Genomic DNA, 24,620 nt, shown 5'->3' on the forward strand with positions numbered 1-24,620 from the left:
CAAAAAGCGTCGGGGCTTCGAGGTGTCGTCACGCCATGTGACGCATGCGTGTTTTCGACACGCCTGCAGGAAGGCGCGATGTCGTAGTTGCCCGCCCCGGAGGCCCCAGCATGTGCGTCCGACGCATGGGCCCCGGCTCGACATGTCGCGGAGGCGCCGTCGCGCGGCACGAATTGAGCCTTGAAGCTGCGGAATGGCGTCGGGCTTGGGGATGGGCTACAACAGTCGAGAAATGGGCTGCCTGGGGCTAGACTAGTCACAGGGCGTCACGGTGGCATAGGAAAGACGTGGCGAGGGGGGGGGGGACCCAGACAGGAGCTGGGATTAGACTATACGAAGCTATGCTACCAGGCGGCCGTTCTTAATCCACCAGAGAAGATCCTTTCCGGACGTGATGGGGATCAGGATGTTCTCGTGGCCCTCTGGCCCAACTATGCGCCCGGTCCCATCCCAGAACTCGCAGCGCCGCCTGCTTACGAGGCGGATGGTGCGCCGCGCGAGGTCGATAGCGACTACGTCGTCCGACACTCGGAGCAGGCCGAGCAGGGCTTTTTCGTCCATCAGCCCGTTGTCTCGGACGAGCTTCTGGAGAGATGTCAAGTCGTCGGCAACGGTGGGGCTGCCGATATGGTGCCACGGCGAGCGGTGCCGGAGGAACTCTTGATACTTCTCAACCTCTGGGAAGGAACGTGCCCAGTTCTTCTGGACGAGGTGGCCAAGATGCAGGAGGCCGATGAGGAACAGCTCGTGGGGAAGATGGCCAGTTTCCGTGGGGAACCGCGTTCTCGCGGTCTGGAGGATCAGGCAGAGAGCGCCGGCGGAGATGGACTGCGCAACCTTGTTGCACTCCGCCATCGCCAGCTCGAGGATATGAAAGGTACTTACTTCGAGGTGTCCGGCAGCGACGCGATGGTACAGTTGCGTCAGTAGGTTCAACGCTCCTGGCTGCGAACTGGTGGCGCATCTGCGCGTTTCTGCTGGAGCTAGCCATGGCACTGCGACGACCCAGACCTGAGGCACGTCTCTCGACGATTGAATCAATGGCGAGGCTGTTATAGACTCTAAGAACCTCGAGGATATGTGATCTTCACAGACCTGCGGCGGGTCGCTGGTGACGGATAAGTACCGAGCCATGGCAGCCTTGGCTACGTCGAGGCTCGTGCGAGACTCGCGACACTTCTGCTCCAGTCTCTGGGCCGTGGCTATGTTGACTAATTCTTGATCCTGCATCTTCTGGTGCAGACCGTCTATCGTGGCTTGTTCTGCGAGCTTTTGGCCCTGCATCTGTTTGTCGAGGCCCTGCAAGCGCTTCTCGAGCGCCCCAATTGCTGCCTGGTCAGTAGTCATCTGTTCCTGCGACCGCTTCTTGAGGTCTTCCATTGCCGCTTGGCTAGTGGCCGTCTGGTCATGCAGGCGCTTCTCGAGTTCTTCCAGTGCTGCTTTGTCAGCATTCATCTGTTCCCACAAGCGCTGCTTGAGGCCTTCCATAGCTGCTTGGCTAGTGGCTATCTGTGCATGCATCTGTTTCTTTAGCTCCTCGACTGTGGTTCGGGCGGTGTCTATTCCGCCTCGTATTCTGTCCTCGAGGGAGGCGATACTAGCCTGGTCCGCATTGCGTTGGTTGCATTGGGTTTGTTGGTCCATGGTGAGCTGATCAACACCCATCTGCAGAGCCGAGATGCGATGAGCATTGGCCTGCTGGAGGGCGGTGGTGGATTGGTCGAGATGTTCGTAGGCCTCCCCGAGCCCTGCAACCGCTTGCAGAAGCTTCTCGTTCTCGTCCGACAGATCCAAATGTTCTCCTTCGTGATAGATGAGTTGGGTCAAATGATCGTGACATCGTCGCTGCCACGTATCGCGGTCGGTGGTCATGCCCCGGAGGCAGGCGATTTTCTCGTCGCGTTCGAGTTCGACATCGGTGATGATGCCAAAGCGACGGGCCGAGACATCCCTGAGCGTGCTGGCAGCCGCTCGTTCGGCCGCGAGCTGCTTCCTGACGGCGAGGATGTGGCGGCCCAACAGATTACACCTTGACCTGAGCATCAGAGTGTTGAGGACCAGCTCTGAGGATGTGTCTGAGATGCTGCGGCATTCTCTGCGGGATTTCACATTCTCGCGGAGGAGCGAGGCTCGTTCCTCCTCAAAGGCGTTGATGTCCACTTGGAGCGCCTTGTTCGCACTCGCGAGAGCATCCCGTGCCCCCTCGACTTCGGAGAGCTCGTTCCTTACGCTGCCGATCTGTGTCTGCAGTCGGTCTCTCTGGGCCCTCGAGATGTCACGCTCGCCAGCAGCCCGGACGAGATCGAGCTCCCCGCAGATGCGGGCTTGGTTAGCAGCGTCCCTCTCGCTTGCCAGTTCACCGTGTCTGCGCTCAAGGATGGTCAGGGACACCTTGATAACCGCGCTGGAGTTTTTCAACTCTTGGTGGGTGGTGTGGAGGTTATTGAACTCGGCGACGGCCTCGTTCTTGGCCGCCGTAGCGTCGATGGCCTTTCTTCGCTCGTGCTGTAGCTGGATGTTCAGTTGTTCGATTTCCGACAGCCAGTCCCTTTCGCGCGCAGTCGCCTCTGCCAACATCCTGCTGGCCTCGTATTGTGCCTTCTCCGACTCTTCGCGCTGTTTGTCGAACTCCTCCGCGTCCCTGTGGAACCGCTCGAGCTCTGCATCCCTCGCCATGATATCGGATTCGGCCGCCGAGGCCTGCTCCTTGAGGGCGTCGTAATCTGACCTGAGCGCCGCGAGGTCTGCCTCGCAGTTCTGGCCCAGTCGGGAGGCAGTCTCCTTCAGGGAGCGGATGGACCTGTCTCTCCGCTGAAGCTTTCTCGTCAAGCTCGTCTGTTGCTCGACGAGCTCCCTGACCGTCTGTTCGTGGAGCTCCTCGTTGTCCTTGTCTGACTTGCCCATCGCCTCCAACGTGTGGCTCAAGTCGTCGATCATCCGCTCCTTGGTGTCGAGTGCACCGTCGAAGTCCTGACGCTGCTGGTTCAGATCCCTCTCGAACTTGTCTGCCTTCTCCTTGTAGAGGGCCAGCTGGCCTCTGAGCTTGCGCGTGGCAGCTTGGGCCGTCTGCTCCCGCTTGTCGCGAGCGGATTCGTCGTCGCGCATCTGCTGCTTGAGGGACTCGACATGGCTCTCGTGGGTTGAGCATCGGCTCAGTAGCTCGTCGTGTATCTCTCTCGACATGACGTCCTGAGAGGCTTGTCGCAGGCCGTTGTCGATCTGCAGCTTCAGCTTGTCTCGCTCCCCCTTGAGCAGCTCAACCTCGACATGGAACAAGCCCTGCTTGTGCGTGTCCGAGAGATCTCGGACCAGGTCTAGCGTGTGGAAGACCTCCAGGAAGTGGTGTAGGAGTTCGGCAACCTTGCTTGCCTTCAGCCTCTGAAGACTGTCCCGGAGAAAGGTGGGCTGGGCGTCGATGACCGAGCTCAGCTCGTCGAAGCGGCTCTTGACGTCGTGGCTCAATCTTTCCCTGTCCTTCTGCAGGTCGTCGAGCGTGGTCTTCATGCTCCGGATGTCCAACGCATTGTTTGTGATGGCGCCATCGTCGGCATGGTAGGCCAGTTTCGTCGCTGTGTCCTTGATATCCTCCTGGTTGTCGTCCAAGGCCTTTTTGACCTCTTTGATCTTGCTATCGGCAGCGGCTATCCATGTGGGGTAGGTGTTTGTCCTGGGCAGGTTCCGTTGCAGGAATGCAAATGCTGCCGCCATGATGTTCTCTGATGATTCCTTGTAAGCATTATTCGACTTCCTGCCATGTCTAAATAATTATAAGTAGTACGAGTTAAGGGACATCGTTGCATGAAGATCAAACAGGCCGGTTATATCATATCAAAAATATGGCAAAGCGCTAGTGCAGAGCAATTCAGAATACAGTGGGCCGCATTTTCAGTGGGCCGTGTTCACAGTGGGTCTCGCAGCTGTGTGTGAGAGCCATTGAGAATACAGTGGGCCGTGTTTATAGTGGGTCTTGCAGCTGTGTGTGAGAGCCATTGAGAATACAGTGGGCCGTGTTTACAGTGGGTCTTGCAGATGTGTGTTGAGAGCCATTGAGAATACAGTGGGCCGCGTTTTCAGTGGGCCGTTTTCACAGTGGGTCTTGCAGCTTTGTGTGAGAGCATTGAGAATACAGTGGGCCGTGTTTATAGTGGGTCTTGCAGCTGTGTATGAGAGCCATTGAGAATACAGTGGGCCGTGTTTACAGTGGGTCTTGCAGATGTGTGTTAGAAGCCATTGAGAATACAGTGGGCCGTGTTTATAGTGGGTCTTGCAGCTTCGTGTGAGAGCCATTGAGAATACAGTGGGCCGCATATATAATGGGCCGCGCAGTTGAAAAATGCAATTGGGCGTCGTAGATAAGAGTGTAGGATAAAAAAAGAAAATACGAAAAACTTTAAAGTTAATTCGTACTCTGGTGGGATGCGCGCAAATATCCTATGCGGGCGTCTTACATGACAGCGATTGAGAAGCAAATTCAGGGAGTCTAGAGTGTACGTCGATTAAAGTGCAGCAGCTATGGTGGAGCGTTGTAGTGCGTAGCATGTAGTGGGTTATTCTGTCCAATCGCTGCGATGAGTACTCGAGCAAGCAAGTTCGTTGTATCACGTCGAATCTGTAAGACAAGGTCATGGATAGGAAAGTACTAATGTATTACAAGACTATTTTCTCACGCGACGCCCTGCGACTACGACCCGTGTCCGGGTATAGGTGATCTTCAAGCATATCAGCAATATCTTCGTCGACACCTGGTTTGAAAGTATCCAGGACTAGTGCTGTTTGAGCAGCCATGGACGCTTTGAATATGGGAGGCTGTGGGACAGAAAATGAATTTTCGCCTTGCACTCTTAGCCCAACAGGCGGGTTGGTCTTTGTACCGACCTTTGACGCCTTGGTCATGAACGGATGTGCTGCTAGACCGGTTGCTGTCCCGGGTGTTCCTTGTACATGTGCTGCGGAGTGTTGCGGTACTACGAACTGCGCCTGTGGGAACTGCTGTGTTGAAACAGGGCTGGCTGACAATTGGTCGCGAGGAAGAGGGCAAAGTAATTGCGAGGCAGACAGGGCTGGGACTTGGGAACGAGAAAGAGGACTCGGGTCAGCGAACAAGCCAGCAGATTTCTGGGCTTTGATCTCTGACCTCTTGATGTCCAGCAATACCGAGCGACGACAACTCGCTAGGTCGTTGCGCACTGGTGTCTCGTTCTGTCCCCTGACGCCCTTCAGCACACTGCTATGAAACTGCACAGGCAGGAATATCGCGTAGCCAAGGCTGCTAACCCTATCGAGGGCAGTGGCTAGATTTTTGAGATCAGCAATGCGAACCTTGTATGGGCCGGTCGCCTCATCCTCCGTGAGTACCTGGCCCTTGTATGCAAGACGCTCGATCTCGAGGAACAGCCTGGACATGACGGAGGGCACATCACCACTTCGCTGTCTTGTTACAGCGTGGAGATCAACGATGGAACGACTGCCATCCTGCTGTTGGGAGGTGACAGACATGAATGTATCCAAGAATTTGGAGTCAGTGGCATTCCACTGCGGCCACTGGTCCTTGCGCTGATCCCCGGTACGACATATGACGGCATATTGGATGCTTAATGTCAGGGTTTCAAGACTTTCCAGCCAGAGTGGGTGACCGAGGAGGTCCGACAGCGCATCACAAAACTGGCCGCTCCAGTTTGGATGAGGCACTTCTTGGCCGTTGACCTTTATCTTATGCCCCGGTTCTGGTTCAAAGGCCAGGTAGTAGCGATCGCTGATGATGTTGTCGGCGAAGGTTCCCGGCCAGAGTCGTTGTGGTATCTTCCACAGATTCGTCATCTGTTTTAAACCCCAAGTTAGCTTACCAAGCCTTTCGAGATTGAAGAGGGAAATATGGTACGAGATCGGGGAACCAGGAACAAGCGAGGAATAGAACGAGGAACCAGAAGAGAACGGGGTGCGGAACGGGGAACATGTCCAAAACGCTTACCTTTGCATCTAAGCTCTGGCCGAGTCGGTATGGTGTGAGTGGATCATTTTTCCATTCTTCTTGAAGCCTCGCTTCATCCTCGGCGCTATACTCCTCACCAAACTCTGTAGGATCCTTAGGAAGCATGTTTAAAAGCTGACCAAGGTCGACAGGAGGTCGGTTATTTCGCATCCATTCTTTGTGGGCGGAGACTGAGCTTTTATATGATTCTAGCAGCTTTTCCACTTGCGTTATCGTGATTGGATCTCCTGCGTACTGGATAGCACTCTGGCATTTTCGATCGCGCTCGAAAACTAGGCTGTCATCGTTGTCAGTTGCCTGGAGGGACCTGCTGACCAGGTCGTCCTGGGTCCGTTGGCGTTTGCCAGCTTGCGCAGAGCCTGCGGAATACGAAGACTCCGCGGGGCGCTTGTTGGAATGCCTGTTGGGTTGCATTGCGATGTTAGGCAATAACGCCAGTAATAATGAAATCGGACGTAATTTTGTTCGTGGTGGCGTTAGAAAAATATGAGACAGCTTTGCATTGGTGTGAGGTTGTTTGTCAAGCTAGCTATGGGCAAACTTTGGAAGACCTTTAATTCGATTGTTATTAGCTATGAATTATAGGAATTTGACGTTATACTGGTGTAGATATGGAATACTATGGTTCTTTTGGTGGTTCTATCAAGAATCTGGCGAAATTAGAGCCCAGATGCTTTTGAACTCTAGGGCTCAATTTTTCCTTTTTTCAATCTTTTAACACCATTTGTTTTACATCACAACACATTCATCACCAGCAAACAACAAATTGCCTGCAATCATGCAACCATCATCACATCGACCATCCGATCATTCACGGGGTCCCTCCTCATCACCTAATCCCATCGGAATGAATCCGAACCCAGAACCCAGTACCCATCACACCTCTGGTTATCACCACGCTTATCCCGAGCCCGATATGCATCAGGTTTCGGGTCGTGACCAACCTCACCCGAAGCGGGTTCGCACATGCTCAGGGCGATCGATCTTCTCAGCCCCCAACTTCACATCATCCCTCGTTCCTCAAATCAAGAACGAGTTCGATAACAAGGCCAAAAATGGCTTTCACGTTCTTCATGTTGTATCCCCATCTGGCACATGCAAAAGCACTCAGTTCGTCCCGCGGCTCTGGGCAACGCTCAAGAGCAATTGGCCCCAGGCACGTGGTGCATACGTCCAGCGTATTTTATATCAAGCGCGAGAGCTGCAGCGTGTCTTTGAGAAATCGGTAGACTATCGAAGCGAACAAAAGGAGTTTGCATTCCACCAAGATTCTGATGACATGAGCAATACACTCAAGCTCACTTACTACGAGGAATTTGAGCTGGGCCTTATCGATGCGTTGACGGGCAATAACACGACGTTCCCCTCGGTCCCGTTGGTATTCTTCATTGACTTGGAGACAGTCCCCACTGCCAGCGGCGAAATCCTGGTAGGCCTGTTCATCAAATATCTTGCTACGCTTAACAAGCATCTCAGTCGACAACTGTCCGCGCCCGATATTACAATCGTCACCCTAGCATCCCACGAGGCGACGGACACTTACGAAACCTTCGAGCATTTCCTTTCCGTGGCTGCCGTGCTGGCTATTGCGGATATACCCGCATATACTGCACCTAAGATAGAGCTGCCAGGTGAAACCCCAGAAGAGTTCCTGAGGGCCCTGGTAGATGCCCTCGAGCCCGACTTCCGCGGGTGGGCTGAGTCTAGAGACGCGGGAGCGGTGGCCAGAACTGCCGTAGAGCAGACACCAGCTCCCTGCGTACTCGTGTTCCTGAACCAAGAGTTTGTGGCGAGATGGTTGCAAGAACCCTTGTCCAGAATTATATGGCCCAATGGCTCAATTCCGAACGGCATGCGTGGCCTGGTCCCCATGGCTTTGGATAGGTGTTCGCCTCCCGACGAGGTGGACAAGGTTCTCCAAGCCGAACACTATCCCAAGGTCATCTGCGTCGACCACTCCTTTCCCGTTGTCCTGAGTGCGCGCGTTACACATATAGCATCCCCCGGTGCCAAGGTCGCATTGGCCTTCCACCAAGACTCCACGCACTGCATCGATTCGTTGATCCTTCTATCAAAGTCAGAGCTTCAGTGGGAGGACGCTTGGGCAGATGTCTCTGGCACCCCAGGTATCAAGTACTTTGTGCCAGACTCTAGCCACGTAGCTGTACCAGATCTACCAAAGAGACCCGTCGAGGGGGAGCTAATGTATTTCGCATACAGGCTTGTGCAGCACTGGAGCTCCTGCCCCCTGACATTAGTCCCAGTTCCATATCTGACTCAAGTCTGTCCTCTTTGGCTCAACGAGATGTTTCGTCGCATGAAGGCTCTTGGCTGCGTCAAAAGGGCTCTAAACCGGCAGTGGACCCGAACGCCACTCGGGAGGGTTGTACAGATGTTCATGGACAACAAGTTCCACGACGGTTGGCTCTTTAATCCGGGTCGGAGCTTTCAGCTCGCATGCCTCTGCGCGATCATATTCTTGGACCGTCAAGACCTCACCGTCAAGGCAAAACGCATCCTGATCCGCATGGCATCGATCATCCGCGCCAACATCTCCACAACTCTCCAGATAAATGAAGACCGGCTTGAAGAGCTCGGTCTCTTGAAGTCGCCCGATTGTTATAGAACGGTCCGGGGACTTATCCACGACTGCACCGGAGGCGTCGCGCGACAGCAGATTGGCAACGGGCTGATATGGGTGGTACTGGGGCTATGGCAGACAGAATGGGTCCACCATGGCACTTGGAAAGGACAAAACGAGCACATAAGCTGTCAAACAAAACACTTACCCTCTGTAGGCGGAACTGTGAGGAAATCAGAAAAGGTATCGTCGCCTTGGAACAATGTGTCCAGCTGGAACCTCTCGACCACGACGAGGAGGTCTTCCATACCCAACTCGACGAGTCTGAGCTAGAGGCCGTCAACACGGTGCTCCTCCGTGCCTATATGCACCAACAGGTGCTCTTCCCCGACGAATTCATGCTGAATCCGGTCGACCTCATATCAAATCAGCCGGTTTGTCTCACGGGCAACCCTGCTGGTCTGTTTGATTCCAGTGCGCTGCAAGAACAAGGTGTCAAGCTCGGCCTTGGCGCGTTCACCGCCATCTACACAAGTGCTGGAATGGAATCATCCCCCGACGAGGGCAGCGAGTGGAGAGAGACGCTCCGACCTGAAGATCTGACATTCATTCCCCGCAAAGCACAGGCAGCGTTGGCGACCAGGCTAAGGGTGCCGATGCATATGGCACTGAGAACAAGCTGTCCAGTACCTACATACCAGAAGGCTTAATATTCGGTGGTGGCTAATAGCATCGGGTAGTTAACGAACTACGTCATAGCGACTTATTCGCGATCCCGACGACGTGTTTAAGTGATGTGACGCTTCAGCAGTTGGTGTGGCACGTCTAAGGCAACGCGCAAACCGTGACAGATCCTCCGGAGGCAATTCGATCCACCATTACGAGATCGTGTACTGATATCGTGCTCTCTGGCATAGTGCACCTAAGAACCAATTATATTTCCAATATGTATAGCTTCTGGATCATTTACTTCTGTAATGTAGTTTTAGTTACCAAGGCCAAGCAATTGCCATTTACTATTTCCTAATTAAAACCAAGGCGTTTTTTCTCACTTCATCTATAATATCCGAGCTAATCAGATGTACAGGGACCTGTTAAATTCTTTCTTCGAAATGATTGCACAATGAATAGCTCTGGCGTTCTTGTCTTATGTTACCGTAACTCCATGTAACCGGCTGTGTACCAAATCAAACCATAGTCCCTGATACCCGGTCCCTCGTGCAGCAGTAGCGAAGTCGATGAAATCCAAGATCTCATCGGAGTGCTGCCGTCGAAACCTAAGTGGCTCAAAGGCCCTGTAGATATCCGACCCGGGGCCCGGCAGCTCCAGCGTGGCCACCAAGAGCGGGAAGTCTAAGCCGAGCCCCGTCGCTGCGTCGGGCGGCCATGTGTTCAGGATGGAAAGCTCCCGCAATATGTCGTCCGCGTGGTGTTGGGCTACGAAATCCTCGATACCTAACGGGAAGCGCAGGCGGTGGATCACAAGCACGGCCGCGATGCGATAGGATCGGGCCTGCGCCAGCATGGCACTGACCTCCAGTGCCGAATACCTTGTGAAGAAGCACGAGGGCAGTTCCGGGGTCCATTCACGTATCTTGCCTTCAATCTCGGAGTAAACGTTGTCCTCGACAGAATCCCAAGGAGACACATGGTCCACGAGGCTGTTCATCTTAGCGTGGTAGCTCCGCTCGCATAGCTCATAGAGAAGCGGAAGCAGTGATGAACATACGCCTAAGAATCTGTCGACAACGCAGCCATCCAGGACTGGGAGTCGAATTACTGGTATCTCCCTCCGGATCAGGCAGTCGACCGTGTCCATGAGGACGGGCGCCAGAGTCACGGCATTCAGATAGGGCCGCTTCATCAGGGCCGGATACCATGGCTTGGCGCTTAGCAACGTACCACGCGTGATGACCTGCGTGGCCGGCGACGGTATCAAGGTATTATAGACGAGCACGGCCTGCCCCATCAAGAGGATCGCCGCAGCATCCTCCGGGTGCGTAATGGACGAAGAGCCGTCTGTCAATCTCTGGAGGCAGTGGGCCCCGATCGCCAAATCACAATCGTCAATGTTCGGGGATGCTGCATGGCGGGAACCCATCAGTTTCAGGGCTATGGAATAGGCATCGGTAAGGACCTGTGGGGAGCGGGCGAACAATCGTCGCACCGCGGCCCGGAATTCGCCCACGAAACTAGGACCGAGCAGAAAGGTGCGGTGAGCCTCGAAAAAGCCTTCCGGGGTTTCAAGCACTTGGCTGACTTGCCAGGAGCTCCGGATCGGCGGCTGGAGAGTGCGGAAGCATGGAGGGTTGCAGAGGTCGAAACGGACCGGAGCATTTGGGCGCGGGAACTGTGGGTCTGGTCTGCCTGGACGGCTGCGGAGACGTTTGGCAGGGTTGGCATACTTCACGCCATTACAGATAGCCCGGGCTCCAGCGGCAGGATGCACCGTGTCCTCGTGGTCCCCCTTGACCAAGGCTAGATGCATGACAGAGGTGGCACCGTAGGGGAGCTGCTGGGCCACAGGCCGGCGTCCCATGCGTTTCCTTAGCCGCGGGCGGCATTGTTCACCTAACGCGATGCACCTGGAGCATGTTCTCTGCGCCATCCCGAAGTTGCATTTCTCCTTGTATTTGTGACATCGCTCACAAGCTCCTGGGGATGCTTTCGGCTGTTGTCCAAGAGGTGGGGTGACGAGTGAAGGCTCCAACAGGCTGATATCAATCAAAGAGCAATCAGACATGGTCAACAAGCATGTTGCACTTACTAGAGACACGCAAGCTGAAGCTCAAAGAGGCAATACGCTGCTGTTACACGGCCAATGTCATCGATGAGTTATGCACAATCATGATTGACAGGACAGGGGTGTTCAGAGAGGCGGGCTAGCGCCGAGGAATGCGACGCGCCGGGTACAAACACGCCGGGGTCGGCATTTAGTCAGCCTCTTACCCTACGAAGTGCATGTTTACAGTACCTTGCCAGAGGCCCATGTGCGTGTATATCTCTCGTCGCCCATAAGCCCATCGGTAATAGGTGTCCATCTCGACACGGTAACACATCCCGGCGACAGCAGCATTCATCTCAGAGTTTACAAGGCGCGAAAGTACCATTACTCCGCTTTACTAGGCAGCGACACTCGTGAGTTGAAAGATGCAGGTGTCCTTGGAGATAGTCCAGTCTCACTCACTCCGCAAGGTATTTTTGGTGACATCGCACCGCTCTCTTTCGATCATTAAACGACACGTTGTTTCCGATCAATGATCAATCCATACTCTATGTAGGCAGGTCTCGCTACAGTTATGGTCCTAATCAAGTATCGGAACCCACTTGTGTGTGGGTTTGATTCCAAAAACAAGCTAACACAGCGCCCACTTTACCAGAAAAAGAAATATGTCGCCGGTCGCCAACATGGATTGGAGCCAGCTTGGTCTAATACGTGATTGGCCAATTGGAACACGGCTGAAGTATCGAAGGTTCATGTCGAGTGGAAATTCTGGACAGCTTCTGATGAATCCTTACTTAACATGGGGTGTGTCCAACTATTTACGTGTTTCTATGCCCCGATCAATGTTTGAATGCAAGTTGTTTCGAAATCTTGTGTGTTCCGTTTGAGTCTTGGCACGATCGGCATATGGAACTCAGTGGCTAAGATGAGACTTGCAAGTAGGTGATCACTCATGCAAGCTTGCCTCGATAGTTGACAAGCAACAGGCCCAAACGAGCAGCGCGCGATCAGTCGGGAGTACTGCGGCTTTTACAACGCGGTCGTCATCGGAGCCGTCTATGAGTTTTCCGGGTCGGACGTTGATGTCTGCTCGAGCGTATCCTTCTATGGCGCCACCAAGAGATGCATCGACAACCATCCGACGTTGAGCGTTGTCGTGCGAGACATGCACACTGATGCCGCGTTCTTCGAACGAGTGCCGACAGTAAACCTGGAAGACCATATCTCCATCGTGGGGGAGAGTGATACCTGCGCGTTGGCACCCGAAGAGGGCGGTGGCGGCGGCGGCGACGAGATGGTGAAGATAGAGAGATTGCTTCCCTCCATCCTGGACCGGCCTTGGCCGGGATTGCCACCACCTTGGAGGATCGTTGTGCTGCCCTTGTTACCTTCAAAACAGCTAGGCAGAGAGCAAACGCGCTGCTTCGTCGCCTTTTCCTTCTCACATGCCCTAGGAGATGGCATAATTGGGCATGCATTCCACAGCACGTTTAGAGCCGGGATCTTTGACCAAGTCGAAGCGGATTGCTCAGCCCTTCCCACCCCTGTCGCCGATTTTCCGGCTCCTTTCGACACGGCGAAAAACCTTCCCATCTCCTGGGGATTTCTTCTCCGTCCACTTTTAGCAGTTCTCCTGCCCAAGTTTGTTGCGGACCTGACGGGACTCCGCGCGACCACCAGCGCCATCGATCACGGCACATGGACGGGCGCCAGCATGTTTTTCGAACCAGAGTCCTTCCGCAGTCGACCCTTACTAATTGAGTTGCAAGCCGCAGAGGTTGCTAACGTGCTGCGGGTATCAAGGAACAATGGGGCCAGATTCACGGCGACGATGCACCAGTCTATTGTACGAGCGTTGAGCAGAGCGCTTCCGCCTGGCGACGCCGCAAACTTCGTTTCGGGCACAGCAGTCAACATGAGACGTGCTGTCGGTAAATCTAATGATGAGATGGGCTTCTTCGTCAACGCCTGCTACGAATTCCATGATCGCGACGAAGCCTGCGAGTCTGCCTGGTCCGAGAAAGCCTGGGAACCTGCGCGATCCTTGACCAAGAAGCTCGCGGAATGCGCCGTGACGCTCAAAGACCAGCCGCTAGGTCTCTTGAGATACGTACCAAGCATCAGCAAGTGGACTGCGGCAAAAATTGGTAAAGAGCGAGACAGCTCCTACGACCTCAGTAACCTTGGGGCATTCGAAGCCACCGTCCCTGAGGATCCGGAAACCGGCGGTCAGTGTAACATCACCAAGATGATCTTCTCACGGCCTGTCAATGCCACTTCTGCGCCCATCACACTCAGCGTTGCCAGCGTCAAGAGCAGTAGCATGGTGATTGCGGTTGTGTGGCAGCCTGGAGCCTTGGGGGTTCCCCTTGAGTCGGAGTCGACATTTATTGATGGGCTGTGTACCTTTTTGAAGGAGGACTTGAAGAATCTCAGATAGCCTGAGCAGAAGAGCGGATTCCTACATCGCAAGGTACTCTACGCTAGTATGTAATACGATCTCGATTGTCTGCCGATTCTTGAAACCTTGAATGACTGTGCAAAACAGTATTATTCAGGACCTTGGCAACGATTACCCACAAAACGACTTAATCTATCACTTAATTGATATATAGTCACACCTCAGTCTGTGGGAACCCAGTGACTCCTGTATAGGATCCTCTAAATTACTTGCACTACTGTGATCGTGTTGCAAAGGTCTATCTACTTCAGCCAGCTCCCGTTACCCTACCATTTGGCCGTCTGTCGACTTCGGCGTCCAGTCACTACGATTCGACCTTAATTGTAACACGGAACTAGGATTGAGGCTGAAAACACCGAACGTGATTGATGGATATCATACTGAGGCACGTTACACAAGTGCCACACTAATGGGAATGACCAGTGAGATGCAGAGCACCTTCTAGAGGACCACGATCCGGTCCAATTCGACATTCCGGGTTTATCAGTAAGCTGAATGATTAAGTAAATACGTCTTTATTCCTCTAGGAACTTTTGCATTGTCGCAGAGCAGGCTTTGGTAGACTGTGATTAGGTTTGATTCGGCAACTCGGATTCATGGTTTAGCGGCGTGCACCCCCATCCAAGGAAAAGCACAACGACCGAAACATCACCACTAATCATCGAGACAGGTAGGAGACATAAGATATGAAACTAGAAATATCTCGGCACGTCTTTAAGATCTACAAATATCTAAATTCACCCTGTATCTGATTAGTGGTCACAATTATAGCTGTTCCCAAAATTGATCGACGCCGTGAAGGCGCATGCACAGTTCCCGCAACTGGAAGTCGATCCCATTCCTACACTAGACACACTAAAATCCATCCCAAAGACGAACGAACAGGATTGGCTCTGGCCTGTAAGCAGCCTCACGTGGAACTTTTATATCATTGCTAAAATAGTGGACAGCGTCTCTCATCATTTCTCAAACCAGGAGATCTCATCGTTCATCTTGAACCGCCACGGGGTTCCCCCTGTCGTGTTTGTCCTGAACAACGAAGGGTAGGTGGAAAAGCCCCCGAGGATCGTTACGACGCGCCTCATCGCGAGGAAACAAAGCTGATCAGCCACAAGTTATACGGTTGAGCGCTCCTTTTGTGGCTGGGAGTCGGGCTACAACGATGTGCCAGATTGGAAATATACGGAGCTCTTCAAGGCATTCTCTCCGAAGGCAAAGACCAAGGCGTTCAGGGTTACGACTGGTTCGGAAGTAGATCAACTGCTCTCGAATCATGGGGTTCAATCACCCACATATCCCCTGGTGAGTTAATGCGTCGTCTCTTGAATCTATTGTTCACCGGGCTGACAGTGGTTGGCTATGAGTGCATTGACATGGTTATTGGCAAATATGACACGCCTAAGGGATCACGAGACGTTTTTGCATCCAAGAAGCCGAGAAAATCTTGACTCTCCTATTGTGAGAGCCGCTCGGGAAAAACCATGTTGGTGCGAGGAATCTGTTCCATATTTTGAGCGGTAGACGACGAGTCGCTGCTAAATTGTGCTACTTTGGATTGTCCAGCCACGAGCCAGCTGTTTGAACATTGACCGAAAGAACGGCTTGATTCTTCACTATACCTACGAAATCATACGAAATTGCTTCCATTGGCAGGGTATTCTTATCTCTGAACCATATGGTGTATACGGGAAGGGACTTGGTAAACTAATGACTAATATGCTGCGCTTTCATCTATAGTAAAATTGGCTCTAGTTATGTGCATTGATTATTGAGGTAAGAGCACAGAGAAGTTATCTGGTAGGCAAAATTAAGATTGTTTACGCCATTGCTGTGATGACTCCCTGCACAGGCACAAGTGCAGTAGGACCCCCGAGAGGCATGAGGGCTTATCCACATTACTGGTCTTCCGTAGCACTTCCATCCTTTCCGACTCTATAGCTGGATTTGTCGGCGCTGCTTGTGGGGTCAAAGGTGTCTGTTTTAGATACAGATGCTCAGCCACGCCATGATGAGCGCTGTGCTTATCGCGAGAGGCACAGGCTGTAAAAAGGGTGCAGCATTTGCAGAGGTCTGCGCAGCTCCGGTTGACTCGGTCTGAGATGCACCGCCTATGCCCGACGCTACGCCTGTGCTGGTAGGCGTGGGAGTACTTGTAGTTACGCTTTGGGTACTTTGCCCGTCTGCACCAAGTACCACAATGTCTGATGATCCGGACGCATCGTGCTTCAATTTTGCTATGCTCACCTCCCGTTGGTCGAGATCGAAAACCACGTACGCCGATCTCAAGAATGTATCGCCCGTAGAGTGTTTCGAGGTCTTTGTGCTCTCACGAACACCCAGTATACACAGAGACCTTCCCTCGGAATCCTGCTTATATTCTCCATTCGTATACATGTAGGGCACGGCTAGGTCGGAAAGAGGAATCTGGATCTCGGTGTTGATGGTACTGTTGCCAAAGACATAGTTGAGTGATATTGTTTGGCCAAAGTCGCAGTCCACGTACCCCGAGCCGTCAATGGCACTTCCCAGGCTGTCAATGAGGGCATTGTACGTATCGGTTGGAAGCTTCATTAAAGCCGCACCGGTATCGATGAGCGCCGACGTTGGGAATTCTCTAGATTCATCTCCACTCTCGCCGCTCGCACTAAGCGGAAAAGTGCCCGAGCTGTTAGTCATGCTGATGGAATGCAGGTTGACCACAAAGTCATCATTGCCAGGGATGATTGGTAGTGTTGTGAGGTTGCCGTCGAACTTTGCCCTGTCGTAACCGCCAAACAATATCTCACCCGTCTCGGCGTCCTTACTGTCCATATAGAGACCGTATGCGCGCCTACCGATCTTCCCTTGCGATAACATCTCGTCGATTACGGTGGGGTACCACTGGCCGGCTTGGGCCAGCTTTGAGTCATTGCTGAAGCCGATTCCCATGATTGCCCTGGACAGCGCTTGAGTCTGGGTAGCTTCTATCATGGTGATGTTGTCCACGGTCAAGTCATCGCCGATACGTAATGTATCACGGAAGTAGGTACCGTTGACCTCAGTGTCTGAAGGGCTCACATATTCGATGTGGAAGCGGGGGTAATCGAGCGCGGTGAGGGTAGAGGATGCGCTCGCATCGAACTCACCGCCCAGACAGGTGACACGGCTCCGGCGACAGGATCCCGGGCCGAAAAACCATGAGTCCGCCGTAGCCGTGTCGATTTTCACGGTGACGGGCTGCGCTGGAGTTCCGACCGAAACGTTCACCAAAAGCTCGCCATATCCCACCCACGAGTTTTCCAGGTCCACGTCAGTGGCTGTATCGCGCGCTTCCAGCCCAGGATTTGTGGCATACCGGACCGTGAACGGAAGCGAAACAACGCCCCCTGATTGGCTGTAGCTACCAGACACAACACCAACTAGCAGGAGAGTAGTCGCGAAGAGCCGCGCAGCAACAGTAAGCATGGTGGTGTTGTGTGGTTTGAGTCGTGAAATAGCGATGAGAACCTTGAGTTTACATGGCAAGAAGGATTCAAGGCGAACATCATTTCAGTGAATGGAGAGGCTCCTGCCAGGCCTGCCTAGCAGCCTGGCAGGCATCCGGTACAAGCGGCGCAGCAAAACGCTTCGGTACTTCGCTGAGTGAAGAGGATCGCCAAGGATTAGCGGACTCCTGATGGATGGGGCGACCACTCCGAGCGGAAGGATCTTCGAGCAGGGTAAAGCCGAAATTGAGCCGAATGGTAATGCTGTGATGACTACTGTGGAGACTGGAGACAGCGAAGTGGATTGCGGTCTATTCTATTCTCCAGATGTGACATTCAAAAACAGTGGGCCTACCATCAATAGAAGGATGGTAATCTCAGGGTATATATTCGTTGCCACACCAGATGATCCAGGTTACACTGGTTTCCACCGAATCGTGATGTGATGTGGTAATACCCGTCCCAACTCCCAATCAAGCTGGTCGAATACCTGGTAATCGGGCGCCTTGATTTACTGTAGGGGCGCCGGGGCTATAAGGGCATGAAGGAGAGATATCAACGAGCTGGGGCAACGATGGGAATGCTGTCAGCAGCTCAAAGATATACAGGCCAATCGCTATGTTCATCTTCACTTCCGCCATTGACCATTTACACTTGGTATATACATCTCTCCTTCCGCCAGTGACCTTCAGCTTTTGATAAATCTTTGACTGGTCACTGCACTCAATGATTATAGCAGTACCGAGACCGTCTAGGAGGTTCGATTGTGGTGGTCCCCGATACTCATGAAACCCTGTCAGGCTCCATTACTGAGCGGCCTGTTCAAACAATTCGCGCCAATTCGAACGAGGGTACGGACAGCCATTAACTGCGCAGTGTCCCCCCGTAGCATGGACTGGTTCGAGTTGTAGGTGCTTACATATCAGTTGTGCAGAACGCATCGAGATACGCGAGAGACGATTGATCTCTCACGTCCGTCACACCTTTCAGAATTTTGCCCTCCACTACAAACCCATACCGCCAGAACAAGCCCGCCATCCTCGCACTTCGGATGAGCTGCATGTCGCCCTCCGACGCATTGTGAGCCCGGTCCGAAAAGCCCGCCAGAGACGGTCCTCAAGTTCACGGCGGTTATCGTAGTAATGCCATCCCGTAGAATCCATGCAGCCAAGAATATTCTCAAGGCCCCACAGGGCAAAGCCGAACGGAAGGATCCTTGCCTCGGCCCAGTCGACGATCCCCGTGATATTTCCCGTTTCACGGCCTATCAGGATGTTCATCTCACATAGATCCCCATGGTTAAGAACGAAAGGAAACGTCTCGGAGAAGAGTGACGGTGGACTTTGGCGAACCCCGTGTAGGTTCGACGTAAATCGAGGCGGCAGTGATCGGGTAAGAACGTCACACTTGGACTCAAACTCCGCCTGTAGAGTAGCCATGTTGTCTAAATCTAATCGTCGCCTGCTATTCCACGATTGGGCGAAGAAACTGCACGCATGATCAGCTCCTGCTTGAAACGTAGACATCATCGTATGGTATACACGCACTTCGCTAGGTCTTTCACAGTGTTGCGCTGCCGGGGACACGGCGTCGGCGGATTGTATGGTGGAGATGCTGCGCGCTATGATATAAGCTGCCCCAGGAAGATTCTCCATCTCGTAAATATGGACAGGCCGGGATCGGCCGATAGTTCCATGATACTTGCAGCTGGCCACGAATTGCGGATGAACTGCCTTGGCCAGACTCATGACATGCATGTCCAAGCTGGGATCAAGGACTCGAAACTGCAGGATTTTGGTAGCCCCCACGGCCACGGTGTAGCTGAATGTTCCCTGTATCTGTACAGGACTGGGTTGCCCACCCGTATGACCTAGTGCGAAATCATCACATTGCTGCCTTGTTGCGCTGGTCATTGATTCGAAGAAGGAGCTGATTGCGTTGTCGAGGCTGTAATGAGTAACCATTGCACTTGAGGGCGGTGGAGAGCAGTGAGAAAGATGCTTGTTGCTGGTCTCAAAATGTGGAAAGTGCCCAGGGAGAGTCTTAGACTTCAGGCACATAATGAAGTGATGCGGGTGCCGAAGAGAACTCGACAGAAGTAAGGGCACGCAAATGTCAGAATGGTGTGAGATTTGGCTGCAGTAAAGGTTCAGTGTTGGAGCGATGGAGTGGTAAGTTGGTTGATGGCGGCCACACCGCAGACTTCGTGGGGCAGTGAAAGACCAGCATTTCACCGCCAAAGAGCGCAAGACGCAAAGCTATTCTTTTTATCCATACAAAATCCCTTGAATAATCTCAGTGAGAATTTTATCTCGGGATTCTATATTCTTCAGGCCGACGTTTTTCATTCCTCTGCTATTCAAATAGGTCGATCTACGTCCCTCTCCGATAGGAGCTCGTGGGGGAGATGTCCGCAGCCGCTTTTCGGAGAGTGTGACAGTAGAAGGGAGGGCAATATACATACATGTATATACATACATGTAATTCTACTTGTTGTGTACGTGGGATATGTTGATTGTTCCACATGGCCATTGATCGCTTCTGTTGGCAAATAATCAATCAGCTAGACAGGCAGCCGATAATGTGGAGCTCTAGACAGCGAGGGTCAAGGAGCAAAAGAAGGGGTGGTAAAGAACGAAGTTTGATGTTCTTGTGAGATTTAATTGGCTGTCGTCGCGGGTAACATCTTCGAATCCCGTTCAAAGGACGTACGGCAGATTGAAAGCATAAACTCAATTGAACTGGATTAGGTCGTGCTTACGAGTTGTGTTTTCTTCTTTTCATTTTCTATTCCTTGGTGTTTGTGCAGCTCTTTGCTGCGCATCATGGCTGAGCGATTGGAAGAAAAACTCGCCTTCAACTATAGTAGGCCGAAGTTAGACGACTGACGTCGATTCAGGCATTAAATTTAACATCAAGCAACCAGCTCGTAACATTGCCAATCAATCCTTTCGCTTGGAGTTGGAAGTTGGCGTTGCCTGTACAAGTGGTTCTCATAACAGGTGGAGGTTCCAATGCTGAAAGCAACCTGACGTTCTGCGCAGTTCAGCTTGTATATGCATGAAGGACGACAACAAACGGGCTTTCTCAATGTTAACTCGGAATTCACAATGGCATAAGCGGTCCAACAATCTGAGCTTCTTGAGATTCTATATGATACTTTGCTGACTTGTGCGGCACGCAGCTCAACCGGGTGGGTTTTATACTTTCGACTTCTGTGGTCTCAACTTCCGCGGTCCCAACTTCCGTGGTCTCCATTTCCGTGGCCTAAGTAAACTCTATAAATCCTTCTAGGGTTCATCGTGTGGTGAGTATTTGGTGCAGTTGAATATCGCTTGCAATCTCGTCTCCGGGTAGAATTCATCGTTGTAATATGTGGATGGACAGTGAACTGTGGGGACATCACTGATAGCATATACGCAGTTGCCCTTCTTACGGTTGTCCCTGTCGTAAATGTCATTGTTGCGATCCTTGTAGATAGCTAGCTAATCATCAGCGGCAAGACACACACACAAAGTCAAAAGCATAAGAGATGCGACGGACAGGCATGCTCGACAGTTTGGGATCTGGGACAGGTATACATACTGTGATGGCCGAAGTACTTGTCACTTCTATCGACGTGCTCGCCGCGATACTTTGCCCCCTGCACGTTGAACTCGAGGATGTCCGGCTGCGTCCAGTCACTGCCGACGATCCGCACGCCTTCCTTGTCGCGGCTCACGTCGCTCCTCTCGTCGAGGAACATGCCGGTAAAGTAGAAATGGTAGCAGTCGGAAGGCTGGGAGGTCGGCAGCAGGTGGACGTCGAAATACTTCGGCAGTGTGTACCCGACATACGGCGAAATGTAGTGGCGGTACCAGATCGTAAAGTTGGTCGTCCTTAGATTTGGTTCTTTGTACGAGGTCTCCAAACCCAGGGCAGCGCCGGCGAGGGATATGACGGCCGCGATGGTGGAGGCGAGGATGGGAGATGACCTCATCGTGATGATTATTTTACTCTTTTGAGCTGGTCTTGCCAAGTTCCTCGGATTTGCTCGTGTTTGCAGTTGTAGCTGTGATTCGAGACAAGCACAGGCGTAAGATGCCGGTAGAATGGCTATTAATACCATAGCCATTGCTCTCCTTGCCATACGGACTTTTTCAGCCAGTCTCATAAGTCTCCTTTGATAATAATACGAAAATTAGTCTCAGCTTTCTCTGATCGACCAGAAATGCGAATTTGCTGGATGCGGAGTACAACCCAACAAATCAATCAAATGTTTTGCACTATGCTCTAGATCCTTGGAATATATAAACGCACAGCAATACTTAGGGAATCTTTGATCAGGCCACACAGCAAGCAGGCACGAAGCGACATTGACATTTGTCAAGAGGTTGTATTTGTGACTGTGTGATAAAGTATGACACGTTGCGTCCCCTTTACTGGAACTGGCTATGTGTGAATCTGTAGACATGCCATTTACCACGGTTTAGTATGCGCAGGCGCCACTGCTTATATAACGTTCATGGATCTGTGGAAAAGACGATATCCACCATTAACCAACTTTAATCAAGAGCTGTACCTGAGTTCTGTTTCCAGCGGTAGGTCAAGGCCGGACTTTCGACGACCATGGCCCGGTGGGAAAGTCTGAAATGTAAGTTCCAATGAGATAGTAAAGGGAATGAAGGTTTACCTTAGTTGAATGTGTCTCAATCGCAGAGGACGGACAGGAAATCAAGGCCGCCACATTTGACTGCGAATCGCCAAGCGAAACGCCATTGTGAAGGTTGAAATAAAAGAAAAGTAACGACCAAGTTTCCAAAGACCACCTCCGAATCAAAGTGCATGATCTGTCGATCTTCCTCGTTCTATCTCAGCTTTCTCCGTCTAGCAGAAGGCGGATTGGAACACTACGACCTCTTGCCTCCCAGGAGCGGTACCGATACACTCAACCTGAGCATAGCACCTGGCCGATGGGTCAGATAACTTCACCGTCTACAATAGAGTTGATCGTACTGTGACTAAGTTGTCGTCTAGGTTTTCATAGGGACAGTTTACTCCGCTGCTATCTATTTGGGTCGTGTGGATGCCCATTATAGTCAATGCTTACTGTAACTATAATACTTCACATCAAACGCCACAAACTTCGACAAAGCGTATCGCCTATAGATCCCGACATGCGCCGGTAGCATCAGTCATGATAATTCTGAATATCGGGGCCGCGGTTGTCGGTGTCGGAATCTCGTTACCATGGATGATCATGAGGTGATTTTCTTTGTGTAAGGCTAAGAAACATATTGTTTTGTTTATGTTCCATTCCTCCTCCTCCTCCTCCTCCTCCTCCTCCTCCTCCTCCTCCTCCTCCTCATCATCATCATCATCATCACCCAGGTTATAATTGCAAGGACACGATAGGTATATTACCTCTGAGGACCCACCAGGAGGACCTACCAGGAAGCCCTGTTACCAACTACCCGAAGAACCAAACCTGAGGTAACATGAAAGGCGTAGGCCCTAGATCTGGAGGATCAAAATTTAGTGACCACACAAGTTGGAATGGCAAGCTTTTCAGGCAAAAATTGGTGTCACGTTTGAAAGACGTAGCTTCCCACATCCCACACACACCTATAAGGAGGTTGCGTCGACTGTTACACAGCCTTCGCCCGACGTGAAACAATACAAACAAGCGACGAAGCAAACAAAAAAGCAAACATTAACATAATCCCTGACACAATCTAACTCGAGGAGCAAGCAAGACACTCAAAGTTAATGAACTTTTCAAACCTCACCCCGTCAACTCGCATTACCGTCACATAGGCCCATGTAAGGCCGTCACGATGCTCGCTCAGAGTGACAGCAGCGCCACCGAGTGGGAGGGTTACGTCGAGAAAGTATGTCGAGGTTGGTGACGCCTGCGACGTTGATGTTAAAAAGGTGTCCAATGATGCTGCGAGTATCGCGGAAGACTGTATCGCCAATGCTGGCGGTGCCTGGGTTTCATGAGTTTAGAAGGAGAATTTGAATAGTAGGAGAGCTGCTTGGGATGGTATTAGGATAAAAGTAATGCCAAAGGCGGTTCGCATTGCATCTTACAGTTTGTATTAGGAATCAAGAATATAATGACATTCAATCCGTTAAATAAAGAGATATATAACCTTCCAGACGAGAAAGATCGCCCAAGGCAAGAGGGAAAACTCTATTCAGCCCGAGGCGGCCAGCGTCTCCCGAGGACGATCCGAGACAGCAACACAGAAGGGAATCAGCAAAAGAGCCGCTCCAAGCAGTCGTCGTCGCCATCGGCCCAGATTTCCCATGCGGGGAGTCCACGCTCCCATGTGAAGGCCTCGATCTCACGATCAAGATCGCGGATCGCATCGTGCAGAGCAAGGACGTCCTCCTCGTTGAATTCGACATATACATCCCTCGTCATCCAGCAGCCGGCCCGCTCGCACTCCCTGAGCGCGCGGTAGTGGTACTCCTTGAGCCTGTCCAGCTCTGCCATGCTGTCGTCGAGCTGCGCCAGCCGCGCCTCGTGGGCGCGGGCGCCCGCACCGGCCGTGTCGAGGCGGCGCCCTAAGCCGACGGAGTATAGAGACTCGAGGCGGTCCTCCTGCTGCCTGAGGCAGACGAGGGCCTCGATCCTGAGCTCAACATAATGATTCACCAGCGACGCGTACGAGACGGTTGATTCCCCATCCCAGTCATCGGGCCAGGAGGACGAACTCTGGGCATCTTCTTCTGTGCTACTCAGAACTTCTTCTTCTGCGCTGCTCCAGGCTTTTTCTTCTTCACCTTCAGGGATGCTCGGCGCCTCCGGTTTCGAATCACCGGACACGTCCCATGGATCCGGAGAAATGTGGCAGGCGGCCAATTCCGCGTCCATCACCACGAGCTTCTGCTCTAGACCTCGCATGGTATCAGCCGTCCCGAGGGCAATATTGGTGGCGCTGATCAGTCTCTGGGCCTGTGCCTCTATACTGCGCAAGAGGCCGCGGATCCTCTCGTCGTCGTCATCGTTGTCGCTGTCGGTGCCGTCATCGCCGACGTGCTCCTTTCCACGGGGTAGAGCGGCGCTCGAAACTGACAGCGCCGCGTGCGCACCATCGTGCTCTCCCAGGTGTGCAGAGTCGTGCTCGACGTGGGAGAGCCACCGGAGGAACAAAACGTCTTCATGAAAAACCGGCATGGCGTGTGATTCGGGTTTGACAATCTGTAGTTTAGTAAAAAGAAAAGGAAAAAGAAAGGACTTTTGCTCTCAATGCAGCGGAGGGTGTGGCCACTGCAACATGGAAAATGTAAGGTAGAAGGAGATGGGTATATATATTGATCGTCCTGTAGATGTCTCAAAGAAGATGTACTATCTCAAAATACAAAAGCCAAGTCTACAGCGGGGTTATCTTCGTTCTGGCTTTGTCCTCGTA

General features: G+C 52.4%; 9 protein-coding genes across 9 annotated transcripts; 2 read left to right on the forward strand and 7 right to left on the reverse strand.

Moving 5' to 3' along the window:
• Nucleotides 1-122: 122 nt before the first annotated feature.
• On the reverse strand, nt 123-3,841 carry BKA67DRAFT_217038 (uncharacterized protein). The gene has a single exon (XM_046095539.1). It carries the CDS (start codon nt 3,706-3,708, stop codon nt 340-342), a length of 3,369 nt encoding a protein of 1,122 aa, XP_045962787.1. The 5' UTR covers nt 3,709-3,841; the 3' UTR covers nt 123-339.
• An 806-nt stretch (nt 3,842-4,647) lies between these two features.
• BKA67DRAFT_656741 (uncharacterized protein) lies at nt 4,648-6,403 on the reverse strand (the record flags this gene model as incomplete). The annotated part of the gene is made up of 2 exons (XM_046106998.1): nt 4,648-5,817; nt 5,969-6,403. 2 exons carry the CDS (start codon nt 6,401-6,403, stop codon nt 4,648-4,650), a joined length of 1,605 nt encoding a protein of 534 aa, XP_045962788.1.
• A 364-nt stretch (nt 6,404-6,767) lies between these two features.
• On the forward strand, nt 6,768-9,280 carry BKA67DRAFT_533702 (uncharacterized protein; the record flags this gene model as incomplete). Its single annotated transcript, XM_046099742.1, has 2 exons — nt 6,768-8,813; nt 8,843-9,280. The coding sequence occupies 2 exons, from the start codon at nt 6,768-6,770 to the stop codon at nt 9,278-9,280; spliced, it is 2,484 nt and encodes an 827-aa protein (XP_045962789.1).
• Nucleotides 9,281-9,657: 377 nt separating this feature from the next.
• On the reverse strand, nt 9,658-11,414 carry BKA67DRAFT_217102 (uncharacterized protein). The gene has a single exon (XM_046095540.1). It carries the CDS (start codon nt 11,311-11,313, stop codon nt 9,718-9,720), a length of 1,596 nt encoding a protein of 531 aa, XP_045962790.1. The 5' UTR covers nt 11,314-11,414; the 3' UTR covers nt 9,658-9,717.
• An 806-nt stretch (nt 11,415-12,220) lies between these two features.
• Nucleotides 12,221-13,735, forward strand: BKA67DRAFT_533704 (uncharacterized protein; the record flags this gene model as incomplete). The annotated part of the gene is made up of 2 exons (XM_046099743.1): nt 12,221-12,233; nt 12,282-13,735. The coding sequence occupies 2 exons, from the start codon at nt 12,221-12,223 to the stop codon at nt 13,733-13,735; spliced, it is 1,467 nt and encodes a 488-aa protein (XP_045962791.1).
• Nucleotides 13,736-15,420: 1,685 nt separating this feature from the next.
• BKA67DRAFT_558424 (aspartic peptidase domain-containing protein) lies at nt 15,421-17,390 on the reverse strand. Its single transcript, XM_046102316.1, has one exon. It carries the CDS (start codon nt 17,198-17,200, stop codon nt 15,737-15,739), a length of 1,464 nt encoding a protein of 487 aa, XP_045962792.1. The 5' UTR covers nt 17,201-17,390; the 3' UTR covers nt 15,421-15,736.
• An 834-nt stretch (nt 17,391-18,224) lies between these two features.
• Nucleotides 18,225-19,280, reverse strand: BKA67DRAFT_533706 (uncharacterized protein; the record flags this gene model as incomplete). The annotated part of the gene is made up of 1 exon (XM_046099744.1): nt 18,225-19,280. The coding sequence occupies one exon, from the start codon at nt 19,278-19,280 to the stop codon at nt 18,225-18,227; it is 1,056 nt and encodes a 351-aa protein (XP_045962793.1).
• A 1,230-nt stretch (nt 19,281-20,510) lies between these two features.
• Nucleotides 20,511-21,199, reverse strand: BKA67DRAFT_533707 (uncharacterized protein; the record flags this gene model as incomplete). Its single annotated transcript, XM_046099745.1, has 2 exons — nt 20,511-20,701; nt 20,806-21,199. The coding sequence occupies 2 exons, from the start codon at nt 21,197-21,199 to the stop codon at nt 20,511-20,513; spliced, it is 585 nt and encodes a 194-aa protein (XP_045962794.1).
• A 2,132-nt stretch (nt 21,200-23,331) lies between these two features.
• Nucleotides 23,332-24,497, reverse strand: BKA67DRAFT_558426 (uncharacterized protein). Its single transcript, XM_046102317.1, has one exon. It carries the CDS (start codon nt 24,383-24,385, stop codon nt 23,459-23,461), a length of 927 nt encoding a protein of 308 aa, XP_045962795.1. The 5' UTR covers nt 24,386-24,497; the 3' UTR covers nt 23,332-23,458.
• Nucleotides 24,498-24,620: the final 123 nt, after the last annotated feature.

This window comes from Truncatella angustata (assembly GCF_020726525.1).
Source record: "Truncatella angustata strain MPI-SDFR-AT-0073 chromosome Unknown BKA67scaffold_2, whole genome shotgun sequence".
Taxonomy (NCBI): Eukaryota; Fungi; Ascomycota; class Sordariomycetes; order Amphisphaeriales; family Sporocadaceae; genus Truncatella; species Truncatella angustata.